Source organism: Grus americana, chromosome 23 (genome assembly GCF_028858705.1).
Source record: "Grus americana isolate bGruAme1 chromosome 23, bGruAme1.mat, whole genome shotgun sequence".
Lineage (NCBI taxonomy): Eukaryota > Metazoa > Chordata > Aves > Gruiformes > Gruidae > Grus > Grus americana.
Window position 1 is genome coordinate 5427071 of NC_072874.1, and position 12904 is coordinate 5439974.

The following is a 12904-nucleotide window of genomic DNA, read 5'->3' on the forward strand; positions in this document are numbered from 1 at the left end:
GGGGACCCTTCTGCAGCCAGGCACCCGCCTGCGCCCAGGGCCCCCCCAAAGCCTTGCACCCCCTTGCAACCAGGGAGCCCTCCCCAGGGCCCCCCTCACCCCCCTTCCACCGGGCTGCGCCCGCGGCCGCGCTCTCTCCTGCACCGGGGCGCTCCCCCCGCTCTTGCACCGGCCCCCCCGTTCACCCGCAGCCGCACCCCCACAGCAGCCGGCGCTCCCGGGCAGCTTCCCCCGGTACCGGGCAACCCCTCCGGTACCACATGCACCGCCCCCCCCGGGACTCCCCCCCCCCAAACCCCCGCCGCGGGCGGCACGCGGGGGCGGGGCTCGTTCTGCATGTGCGCGCGGCGGCCGGCAGGGGGCGCCCTCGGCCTGCCCGCGGTAGCGGCGGCGGGGCCCGCGCGGTGCTGACGTCAGGGCGGAGCGAGCCGCCGCCGCGCGGCCGCCGCTATTTGAGGCGCGGGGCGGGCGCGCGTGCCCCGCTGCGCCGGAACCGCGGGCCCCGCAGGCCCCGGCCCCGGCCCCTCCGCCCCGCCGGGCCCGGCCGCACCATGCGAAGCGCCCGGGCGCTGCTGCTCGCCCTCGCTCTGCGAGTCTACGCGCTGGACACCGAGACGCCCGCCGGTAAAACGGGGGTGTGTGTGTGGGGGTACTGCTTGCTCTCGGGGCGCGCTCCTCAGCACCGCCGGCGGTGGGGCGAGGGGGGGTCCGTCAGCCCCGCTGCGAGGCTGCTCCCGCCCGTCCCGTCCGCCGGGGCTTCCTCGGGGCGAGCGAGCGGCCGTCGAGTTCGGGACGCCGGTGGAGAGGGGCAGAGGGGCTCGGCTGCGCCCTCGCACCCCGCGTCTGCACCGGCCGCAGCTGAGCCCGGCGGCCTCCGCTCGCTCCCCGGTGCCGGGGCGATCTCCGTCCCGCCTCCGCCCTCCCCTCCCGCTGCACCCCCGGGAAGGAAAAACTTCACCCCGGTGGCAGCGGGTTCGGCCGCGGCGGGAGCCGTGCCCAGGGACTCGTGGCTCAGGCGAGCGGCGGGCACGGCACAACGCCGCCGGGAGCCCGGCCGGGCAGGGAGCGGCGCAGCCCGGTGCTGAGCTGGGGAGCGGCGGCGGGAGCCCCGGTGCTTCGTCTGCAAGTGCGGGGGGGCCCGGCGGGGGAACAGGTGGCGGCCGAGGCCGCTCTCCGGTTGCAGCCTCCCCGGCTCCCTGTATGTCACTGGGATATAATTAGAGTTTTACCCAAGCCCCATCGATTTTTATTTTTTTTACTTTAGTTATTTATTTTTAAGATTCCCCCCCCCTTTTCCTCCTTTTCCACCTCAGCGTTGAGACCCCGCAGCTCTCCCAGGTCCCCGGGCAGGGAGCGTGGCCTGACCCTGCGAGCAGGGGCTGGGGAAGGGCTGAAGGCAGAGGCGAGGTGTGGGGGCACAGCTTGGTCCCGACCCTTCCGAGAGGTGGGAATGGGGTTTGGGTGCTGCAGAGTGGGTGAATTTGGGGCTCCTGAGGTGCTGCCTGGGGCTGTGAGTGGTTTTTTTTTTCCCCAGGGGAAACTGAGGCACGGGGGAGGAGGGAGCTGGTGCTTCACTCCAGGGGGACCTCAGTGCTGTAGCTCTTGGGTGGTGCTCTGTGCATTAAAGTGTATTTTTGCCAGGGTCTTTAATTTTTTTACCTTTAAAACGAAGTAGCTCACCTGCATGCAGTCCTTATGTTGGTGCATTGATTTATTTTTTTTGTTTTGGGTAGTGGCCTCTCTCCAAAAATTATAAATAGTGATGCCCATCAGCAGTAAGCAAAATAAGGCTGACCCGTGCAGGGGGCAGGGGGACGATGGATGGGAGAAATACAAAGCAGCTGACGCTTTCTACAGCTCATGTGAGATGGAGGAGATGGGGAGGGAACGGGCTTGTGTTGTGCTTGGGCGGCTGGAGGGGGGAGAGTTGCGTGCTGGGGTGGGGGGAGATGCTGATCTGTGCGCAGAGCAGCCCCGTGCTTCAGGGCAGAGCAAGGAGGTGATAGGGAAACCGAGGCACGCAGTGGGTGAGGGGCTCGGACTCCTCTGCCAGAGGAAGGGGGTTCTGCACCCCCTGGGTGTCAGAGGGAGGGGGGGGGGGCTTGGCTGTGCTGCTCCCCAGCCCTGAGGTCCGTGGTGCTCTCATGGCTGAGCTGCAGCTGCCTGCAAGGGGCTAGAGGGACAGTAGTGGGGACCTGGTGCCGGGGGGGGGGCTCTGTGGAGAGGCTCTCCCTCCCAAGCAAACCCTTTTCCCTCCGTGGGCTTCCTTCCCTGCAAGGTGGCATTTGCGAAGAGCAGGATGGAACCTGCCTGGATGGAAATCAGGAGCGTGTTTACTCTGGTAGATGCAGAGCAGGCTCAGCTCCGCGATGCAGCCGGGGAGGGCTGGGTTTGGGCAGCGGTGAGGGGTCTGCCTCCACCCCCTGGCTCTGTCGCCCTCGCAGCCAGCTGCTTTTTACATGATTCCCGGTGTTCGCTCTTGCCGATGCGGCTTGGCCGGCTGCGGGGACGTTGCCTGGCTCATCCCTGCAGGGCATGGGGCTGCACAGCAGGCAGGGCTGGTAAAAAAAAAAAAAAATATTTAAACTGTCTACATGTGCTCTGGGGTTACAGAAACCCCAAAGCCTGTCGTGGGGAGGACCAGCTGCTTGGGTGTTTGGAAGATGGGTGGTTTTCTTGCTGCTCCTTTGCAAAGAAGGGACGTTGGTGTGAGCCCTTCTACGAGCGGGGGAACTGAGGCACGGCATGCCTGTGACCGGCTGACCTCGATGAGCAAGTGGCTGAGCTGGGCGAGGAGCTGGGTGTGCTGGTCACAGCCTCCCCACTGGCTCGGGATGCTCTTTGCTCCTTCCTGGAGCACACAAACTTTTGCAATTTAAGATTTCACAGTGACCGTTGGCGCATGTCTGTGTTGTGTTTGTCATGGCGGGGGCCAGGGTGGTGTTGAAAGGCGTTTGCTGAGCCTCCAAACCGAGTGGTCCCTTGTGCTCTTGCAGTGTCAGCTGGCTGTGATGGGGACCTGTGAGTTGTCACCGGTGTGATTAGCCAGCCCCACCTTTCCTCTCTGGACTCTTTGCAATAAACCGCGGAGCCTTTCCCCTTGCTGAAAGCCTCGGGCTGGGAGCAGGCTGGCTTGCTGGGCTACGGGGCGGTCGCTTTTGCAGACTCAGCTCTTTCCTCCTCTTCTTGCCTTCCCCTGCCAGGAAAGGGTGCAGCTCAACTCCTCTGTATTGCACCCGTGCACCTTGAAACTTCAGCAATAAATTGCTCTCCAGGTGTACCGCAGCCTGTGTCCCCCCCCCGCCCCGTGCTCCCAGACTGTTTTCCGACAGCGCTGGCAGCGGGGACATGCGTTGGGGACACGCGCCTGCAGCTGCCGATGCTGCGTGGCACTCCTACCGTAATTATGCGGAAGCTGTTTGCACTTGGGTTTGACTGTGTTAGCAGCAATTAAGCAAATAAAATATTTGTGTTAGGAGCTTCCACTTAGGAGGCTAGTGCTGCTGGGCAGCCCTGGACTGGGGTCGGTGGCATCTCTGGTGGCACTAGGACTGGTTTGGGGTGGCGGTTGCTGGTTGCGTTGGAGGAGCCCTGGACTGGAGGGCTGGGGTCACCCGAGGGTCCTGCCTGCAGGCTGGCAGGAGGCGGCACGGGTGACCCCGATCCCGTGGTGGCTGTGTTGTCTCTGCCGAGTGAATGGGAACCGCTGAGCAGACGCTGTCCCCAGGGCTGGGATTGGGGTCAGGGAGCGGAACAAATCTGCCTGGCGTCCCCCAGCCGTTAACCGAAGTGTCTTCATCAGTGGGGGGCACGGAGGGATGCTCGGAGAAGGGGGGAGGGGGATGCTGAGTCTGAGCATCCCAGGGCAGGGCCGGGTGGGGGGCTAGGAGTGAGGGGCTGTGCCTGGGTGCTGCAGGGAGCTCCCTCCACCCGCCCTGGGGTGCTGGGATCGGTGTTTCATGCTCGGGTGCCTCATCCTGTTCGTCCCAGCGCTTTGCCTGGTGTTGCTTTCCCTCATCTGGGTGCCGATGGGCTCTCCCATGCCAGGGCATTTCCCCCCTCCCCGCCTTTGCCAAGCACATAAAACGTGCAAGAAGGTTTTACATTTTCCTTGTCAGCTTGTTTCAGGCTTGGATTTTTTCCCCTGCCTGCTCTGCTGTGCCGGGGAAGAGTTTCTCTTGCTTGTTCCTACATGTGTGTTTTTAATGCCCTGGGAGCACCGTGGCCTTTCCCAGAGCCCCCAGACAGTGCAGACACCTCCCAGGCTCCCACACTGGGATGCTCTGGAAAATCCCACTCATGCCGGTGCACCCATTTGTGTGCCCAGGGTGGAGATTTCCTGCACTGGAGTGTGGTGGACCTTCACTGTCCATGCGGGTGAGGCAGAGTTTAGGGATGTTCCCAGTGATGCTTATGCTCCTGCACGGACCTGTCCCTCTGGCTCTGCATCCACAGCTCTGTGGTGGAGGGTGGCAATGTCTGTTCCACACACCACCCCCCCCCCCAAGACTTGCAGTTGTATTTGCATCATTTTTGCTCTCTTCTCCTTGCTCTAAAACTCCTGTTTAATGTTTTCCTCCGGGTGCTTGGACCTGCCCTGGTCTTGGGAACAGGGATCCTGGTGAGTCACGTCCTGGCCCAAACTGCACATTTTTCCCTTTGTTATCCAAACTAAGACAAACGAGCCCCATTCCAGCTTTACTGGGAGCTTTCCCAGAGCAAAGCCAGCAGGATCAGGGCCCCTGGGGAGCAAAGATGCCTCCCGGAAGACAAAGGCAGATGCTTGTTGGTGGCTCTGCCCCCCTGCCTTGGCAGTGACAACCTCCCTGCTGCCTGGCGTTGGTTTTCCCTCGGCTGCACGCAGGATGGACGTTTTCCATTGCACACAACCCATGCCCCGTCCTCGCTCTGCAGAGAGGTTGAGAGCCCTGAGCACCCCATAAAAATCCTCTCCTGGCTGCAACACCCCCCCCCCCCCCCGGGGATTTGCCGCTTTGCTTTCGGCAGTCGTGCGAGGGTTAAGCACGAGGGGCTGGCGAGGCAGAGGCAGGTAAATCCCTGCTGCGTGCTCAGAGCTGGGAGGTAGCACAGGCTCCGGAGAGCCTTATCGACACAGTCCTGCCATCTGCCTGCTTAAACCTCCATAAATAAGCTTTTTAATAATCTATTATTAACATGCACTATAATTGTCTTATTAGACATGTCTGGGAACCTTTAGTCACTGTGTGATTAAATGTCAGGATTCCCAAACCTCCTCTTCTCCCCGATGGTGGCTTGGGATTTGTTCTGCAGCTTTCCTTGGATCCCACTTTCCTGTTCCAGGCTGGGGACCCTCTCCTTGGACTTGGGGAAACTGAGGCTTTCCCCTCGGGACAAGGAGGATTCCCAGCAATTAGTCCCCCTAGAGCTAATTGCCTCCTCATTGGCAGCCTTAAAATAAATAAGTCCTGGAGATGGAGCTTTTTCTTTCCGCTGCAGGTGGCCTGGCAGAAGCTGCTGCTGACTTTCCCTGTGCCGGGATGGATGTGGGTGGGTGATGGGGTGGGTGCCAGCCCGCGGTGCCCTCTCCTTCCCTGGCTGGAGGGGCTCCTGGGGACGTGGGATCTGCTCTTCCTTGCTGGGTGAAGGGCACCTCTGGGGAGGAAGAGGAGGAGGAGGAGGGCTGTGGAGCTGGCAGATGCCGGAGGGACTTCCCTGGGTGTTCCCCCAGCCATTTCCTTTCCTGGTGCTGGGAGCGGCGGCTTCTGCACCCTCTGGCTGGATTAAAATCCAAAGTCCAGCTCTGTTCCAGATGCTGGAAAGCAAAGGCAGAGCCCCTGCCCGCCTCCTGCCTGCGAGGGCAGCTGCGTCCCCCTGAGCTGCTGCTGGCACCGGCTGCTCGTGCATTGGCTGCCCTTCTGAGCTGGTTTTTGTTGTTGGGCTGTCTTTTCATAAGCCGGGAGCGTTGTTCCTGCCTGCTGGGCGGTGGTTAGCTGCAGCTTGTCCCACGGCTGCTCTTGTGTTCTACCGGGTCCCACCCGGGGTGTCGCAGCCCCGGTTTGCAGCACCTGCTTCAGGTGGGGGACAGACCTCCCCTGGGGTGGCCCGTGGGTTTAAGGGGCTCAGGCTTTGCACCCCAATTTCTCCCACCCAGAGAGCGAATCCCAGTGTGGATTGTGGCAGCTGCGTGCTCTGCGAGCCAGGATGGGGCTGTCCCCATCTGTCCCCATGTACCTCTGCCAGACCCCAAATCTGGGTGCTGGCACTCTGCTTGCTGCAGGAGCAGGACAGCAAAGCCCCCCTGTTCCCCCTTTGCTGGGGGGGGGGCACAGGGGCTGTTCCTGGGGGGTGGCCGGCCATCAGGGTGCCGGAGCGGCTGCTCGCTCTGAAGCGGAGGCAGGGCAGCAGTGGGAGTGCGGGAAGGGTGATGCTCCTGTGGTTTGGGGTTCGGGGGGGTCCTGGTGTGTGACCCCCTGTGCTTGGCAGACTCACAGCTGGAGGGAGCCTCCTGACTGTCTTTGGCAATGAACTTGTTTCCTGACCTTCCTGCCCCCTGAAGTGTTCCTGATGTTGGGGGAATGGGAGCTGGGGAGGGTGGGTGCTTGTGCCCTTCCTGTCCTGTGGCCCCAGCTCAGCAGTGGGGGGGGGGCTTTGGGCAGTCCCATCCTTGATGGGGGAATGGGGACACTGTCTGCCATGCCCTGGTGCACCCCACTGCCTGGGGACCCCTCTACTCCCCCCAGTGATGGGCAAGGGGCTGGGGAGAGCCCCCCCCATCCCAGGCAGGGACGCAGCAGGGAGCGCAGCATTGCACCCTCGCTGCAGCTGGGGGGTGTAAATGTGTTGCAGCCAGAGCAACTCTCTCTGAATATTTTTTGTCATCCACTATTTTTTGTTGGCTTTTTTTTTTGGTTTGGCTTGAAAAATATTGGAGACTCGCCCAGAACAGGGTAGTTGTGCTGGTGCAGAGCTCCCCAGCTCCCTGCGGCTGCAGTCCTCCTTGGCTGGCCGAGGGTCCATCGCTCCCTGCTCGGGGGCTGTGCTGGGTTCTGCCCCAGTGTGGCACCCACTGGGTGCTGGGGGGACCCCTTTGGTCTGGGGAGCCCTAATAAGCCAGTAAACAGCTTTGATTTCCTGGACCCCCTCATGTGGATCAGACCTTTCTTGACATCGTTAAACTAATCAGAGTTGTGGCTGGGATGCAGTGACAGGCTGGCTTGAGATGCTCTGAGCTTTCCCAGGACAGGACAAGGGGACGAGTACACCGATGACCTGATGCGCCTTAACGAGGCCACTGTCCCCATGGCTGTTCCTGGTGCTGGCAGATGACTGAGTCTGGAGAAGAGTGGTGGCAGCCCCTGGGCATTCATTTGAGCCTGGTGTGCTGCTTCATGCTGGAGACCTTCAGCCTAATTAGTCCAGTTAGCCCAGCTGAGGAGTCCAGTGTGCTTCAGCCAGCAATTGGACCATGAGCTGCAGGATGGGTCACCGGGAAGAGGATGTCACCGGGAGGCGAGCAGTGGCTGGTCTGGAAGAGGAGATGAAATGCTTGCGGCATTCCAGCTGCTCCCCCATTGCGGGGGGGCATCATCTTTGGGGTGCTGCCTGGGGGTCTGACAGGAGATGGTGCAAATGGCTTTTCCTCCAATGGGCCAAAGGGGATGGAGCGTTGTGGCCACTCGTTGTGGAGGGATGGACTATGGCCAAACTGCATTTCCTTGCTGGGATGGATTTGGAGGTATCTGTGGAGCTGCTGTGATTTTGGGGATGCTCTGCAGGGCTCCTTGGGGTGCCACCTGCTCCTGTCCCTTGCTGCACAGCCCTGGTGCCTCAGTTCCCCCCCAGATCTTGAGCAGAGATGGTGGAGGGCTCAACAGCAGGGATTTTGAAACCTGTGCAGCAAGCTCAGGCAGACCTGCCCAAGGATAGTGTCTCCTCCGAAGCCCTTTCCCTGCTGCTGGCAGCCCACCCGTGGGGATGAGGACCTGTCACGGGACAGGACAGACCCACACACCCTTGTGTGCCAGGTCTGGGTCATGCAACGCTCCTAACCCTGTGGCAGGCAGAGGCATGGTAGTGCCCTGTGTAATTAGCAAAATAAATGCTCTTCCTGTGTAACCTCTAGGTGCTGCAGTTTAGCTAATTGAATTAGTGGGGATGGGTGATCCCTGGTCACCCCCTGGCACCTCAAAGTCCCCACTGGGACGTTTGGTTCTGTGTTTCTGGTGGCGATGGGGCACCCGATGGAGGTGGGTGCTGGAGCTTTCCAGTGTGTTTTGGGGAAGGAGCCAGCTTGGGGGTGACTTCTGAAGCCCCTCTGGTGCCAGGGCAGGCTCTGGCCTCTCCCCGTGGGGATGGGGATGTGATGGGGGGGTTGGCCGATGCCCAGCTGGGTCTTTTCCCAGGGACTCTGCCCTTGCTGCTTATTTTTTTTTACTGTATTTTCAGCTGTCTGAGCGATAATGTCCCATTGATTTTCTGCAGCCTGCTTTCCTTTGATTATAACAATATCAAACTAAAGCAGTGCATCTCTGCGCTGGGCTATTTCTCTTTTTATTAGTTGAACTTTTAATTTAGTAAATCACCTGGGCTCCCATCCGGGGACCTGCCGCTCCCCGTGCCTGGCTCTGAACAGCGTTTCTCTGTGCAAGGGGCCGTCTCCTGTCTTTTTCCCACGGGGTGGCTGGATCCTGCTTGGGCTGGGTTCGGTGGGTGCAGCCGGTTGGGAATGGGAGCTGGGACTTGGCTGGGGCAGGATGCGTGCGGGGAGGGGGTACACTGGGTTGCAAATCGCTGTGTACGCTTTCAGCACCGCTGCAGGGTCTCTTCTCTGACCACCCGTGTTCTCCACCACATTTTTCAGTTATTCCTGCATAATTAGTGTAATCCCGGGGTTTTTGGTGTGTGACTGGTGCAAGTGGAGAGCCCAGCCTGTCTTGGCGTGGGCTGAGGGTGCTGCGGGGCCGGGGCAGGGTGGGAGCACAGAGCCTTGGTCAAACTGCCCAGAGCCAAGGCTGCATGCGGGGTCCCAACGGGGCCATGCCAGCCCTTGGGGGGTGGGTATTGGGGCACCCCATTGTGGGTGGCTGTGGTTTGGGGGGGTGGGAGTGCTTGTGCTGGGATGGGGGTGAGGCAGGGGTTGCATCCTGGTCTGCAGGAACGAGGGGGAAAAAAAATGTTGGGGAAGGAAATACCAGGAGAGAGGGTTTGGGTGTCTGAAATGGTGGGGGGGTGGTAATGGGGGGATGGTGTTTGAGGAGTGGGGTCTGCTGTGGGGGGGTGATTTTGGGGGGACTGAAAGAGGTGCTGCAGACAAGCCCCCTGTGCCCAGCATGCTCGCTGCTCAGCAGCTGTTTTCCTTTCCCTGGAGCTGGATGGAGGGTCCTGAGTCTTCCCGTGGGAGCACGTGGGGTGGGGGGGGTGCTGTGTCCCAGGGGCTTGCTGAAAATCCGGCCTGGGGGGGTCTCTAGGCTTGCAGGGAGGGTGATGCCTTCCCCTGCCTGGATGGTTGGGGCGGGGGGGAACCCCAGCAGGGTGGGGCAGAGGGAGGGCAGGGGGCTTGGGGTGCTGCCATGGGGCTGGGGAGCGGGTCCCTGCGTGGGAGGGATGGAAGGAGTCGGGGGCTGCACCACGTGCCCTCCCAGCTGCTGGTGCTGCCTGTGAATCCATCCTGCACCGCGGCTGTCGGCCACGAGTTCATCTTGTGTGACCGAACTCAGCGTTTTGCTTTCGGGGATGTGGTTTCAAACCGATCTGTGCACTGAGTCTGCCAGGTCTCAGCAGCGTGGCGGTACCACGGTGTCCCTGCTGGGACTGATCCTGCTCATCCACAGAGCTGGAGAGGGGCTGGGCACCTCCCTGTGTCTCAGCTGAGTTTTTATAGGCCCTATGAAAACCAAGTGGAGGGGGGGAGCTTCAAGCAGCTTTCCAGAGAAGAAGGGGAGTTCAGTTATTCTTTTTGGCCGTTTACAAAGCAAACCCGGCTTTGCAGCCGGTGCTGCCATTGATGGGGGAGGTATTAAAAGCAATAAATAAACTGTTGTGGAAAGGCGTCTGTGGACTCCTGTGACTCTGCGTTTACGGCGTGCTGTCCCCAAGCACCGGCTGCTTTTATACCTGGTGTCTGTGTGGGTGCCCGCACCTGCGGGACCTGAGGAAATTATCTGCCTGGTTAAAGAGGTTTTAACCTCTGGGAGCACTGGGTGGCACTGGGATGCTGGTGGAGACCCCCGGAGATGGGTCGGAGCTGCTGGCTTTTACCCCCGCCGTGGGAATGGATGGATGGCTGAGCCGGCACTGGCCAGGGATGGCTGAGCCCAACCTGGGGACTGGTACAAAAGCACGTGCTGGTGGGGCTCTGTTAGCTGTACCCCACCTTTGCCTGGCTGAAGGGTGCCTGTGTTGGTCCGGCATGTTCCCCAGAGCTGTGGCACGGGCTCCCCGGGCATGGAGTGCCTTTGTATTCCCCCCACGGGAACCCCCTGCCGATCCTGTGTGGTCCCCCACCGATAGCAGAGGGTGTAGCTGAGCCCACACCTCCTGGGCGTGCGGGTGATTGATCTGCCCACGTCAGCCGCATCGCCACCTTTAAACCTCGGTGTCAATCTTCCCACGTTGCTTTTCCCAGCTCTCCAAGTGCGACGTCGACCTGGATTTCATGTTGCACTGAGATGTGCTCCTGCTCTGCCCTGCCCTTCCTCCCTGCTCCTCTTCCTCCCTTCTCTTGTTTCTCCCAAGGGCTGGGGAGCGGGTGCTGGGCATGGTGCAGCCCCATCACCGGCTGGTTTTGCCGCACGAGGGCTCTTCGGCAATGCAAGCGGCTCCGTTCTCTGCCTTGAAAGGCCGTAAATAACCCGGCCGAGCTGCCTCCCTGAGCCCTGCCAGCGCTGGCACGTGCTCCGTCACGGGAGGATTAGCCCACCGGCGTGCTTCGCTCCCCCGTCTGTCGCTGTGGAGAGGTGGTACCCAGAGGGTGAGAGGCTACGGGGGCAGACTGAGGGTTCCCCCCCATCTTTATCCCCTGCAAAATGGGGTTGGTTTGGAAAACTTGGTCTTTCCCTGTGACTTCTGCAGCCAGGGTTGGTGTCTGAGAGCCCCGGAGCTGTGGTGATGCTGCTGCCACATCCTGGGGCGGCTGCTTTCCTTGCCTGAGCTTGTGCCGAAGGAGCGTCTCTGCGTCCTGGGGGGTTCCCCAAAAGTGGCGTCTCACCCTTGGGTCTCATGGCCCCGGTTTCTTGGGGTCCATGGGGCAGGTAGCCTTCAGCAGGGCCATGGAGACCTGCTGGTAATAAAGGAGCTGGGGAGAGAAACAAGCTCCCCCTTCCTTCTTTCTCACTTTTAAAATTTTATTTTTATCTTTTTCCCTTCTTTTTTTTTTTACCTTTTTTCCCACAAGGTGCCAGGTGGCTCCATGGCCTGGGAGCTGTAATTGCACAGCAAGCAATCGATAACGGCAGGACAGAGGTTTCCAAAGGCCTGCCTTGTTTTTCTTCCTACGGAGTCAAGAGGCAGCCTCGACTATGTTAATTAAGTGATGGTTAATTATTAAAGCACTTGCATTGCAGGTTAGTGGCCTCCTGGCTGGGGAGTTTCTGTGCTGCAGGACCTCTTCTGGCCTGGGTGTAAATAACGGAGGAAGGATGCTGGTCCCTCCCCTGGAGCAGCGCTGGCTGGATCCAGGCGCTGTGCGGGGGCAGCATGGGGGGGGTGTTGTGTTAAATACACCCTGCTGCTCCGGCCGAGGGGCCCAAACCTCCCGGCTCGTGCCCCCACAGCATCACTGCAAAACACTGGGGAGTTGCGGTGCCTGCTTGCACTCGCGTCGGGGTGATGCAGCACCCGGGTCCCAACGATGCTGATACCCACCCCAGGAGCTGCTGTGGGAGGTGGGAGAGAAGGGGAGCCGCATTTTGGGGCTGGATGTGCCCCAGGCAAGGACTCTGGCAAGATTAATTATTCACCCTTTGCTTTTAAATGCATCTTCGTGGTAAGGTGGGTGATGCACGGCGCATGTGGTCCTTGCACAAGCCCGAGCCAGCCCTGAGGTATTGCAAACCCTTCAGAGTTTATTTTTTTTCCCAGTTGTATTTGTTCCCCCCTGCCCCCAGGCTGGGGATGTCTGTAAGGAATCCACATCTCCCAATTCCTCCCACCCCGTGCCCAGGGTCCCTCGGAGGCTCCGGGCCGGAGCAGGGGCTGGGAACTCCCTGCAGGAGGTTTAACACCTCTGTGGGGGCTTGCAGGTAAAAACCGTAAAGAGTCTAACAGAAAAGAGGGGGAAAAAAAAAAAAGCATATTTATGTCTTCTGTAGTTGCTGGTAGATGGATATTGTTCTCCTAGTCCTGCACTTTCCAAACACCGAGGTTATCAGGCATAAGTGACTTATTATGCAAATCCTCTGTCTTAATATCTGGCTGCTCTCTCCCTGGAATTGCATTGGCTAAACCCCATGCGTTATTGGAGCTGCTAATGTTTACACATTAGCTTCTTTGGCTAATATACAAGGCTTCAAGTTGCAAATTGATGTTTCTTACAGCTGAGCAAATTATTTTTCTATTAAATGCAATATTTAAAATGATTTGGAGAAGCAAAACAAACTACTGGCAAGAATTTTAATGGAGCTGCTTTCCATATTCTTCTAATCAGCTTTTATTGGGGCCAGGAAATCAGTAATTTTTTTAAACGTTTCTATTTCACAGAAGTGGGGAGCAGAGAGGATCAGGGAAGGTGTTTATCATAAGCTCTGGTGCGTGTAATGCACAAAATCATTTGCAGGTGCCTGTTGCACTTGTGCCCCGGGCCCTTTGAGCGTGCGAAGTGCGGCTAAGGGGGGTGGGTTAAATTAACTCCCCTTTGCCGGGACCAGAAGAGCTGATCCCACTGTGGAGACCCAACCCCGGGGTGTTTGGGCTTGGCTGGGGGCTG

At 59.7% G+C, this 12904-nt stretch overlaps 1 protein-coding gene across 5 annotated transcripts in view; it reads left to right on the forward strand.

Annotated features, from left to right (window-relative positions):
• The first annotated feature begins 435 nt into the window (after nucleotides 1–435).
• Nucleotides 436–12904, forward strand: part of PTPRU (protein tyrosine phosphatase receptor type U) — a 73234-nt gene continuing 60765 nt past the window's right edge. For 4 of the 5 annotated variants that reach the window (XM_054802553.1, XM_054802554.1, XM_054802555.1 and 1 more), the window contains exon 1: nucleotides 436–624. In XM_054802553.1, coding sequence (XP_054658528.1) covers nucleotides 552–624 — 73 coding nt within the window. In that variant the 5' untranslated portion in view covers nucleotides 436–551. Of the gene's footprint in view, nucleotides 636–12904 lie in introns of all 5 variants that reach the window. The other variant, XM_054802557.1, reaches the window with a different exon arrangement.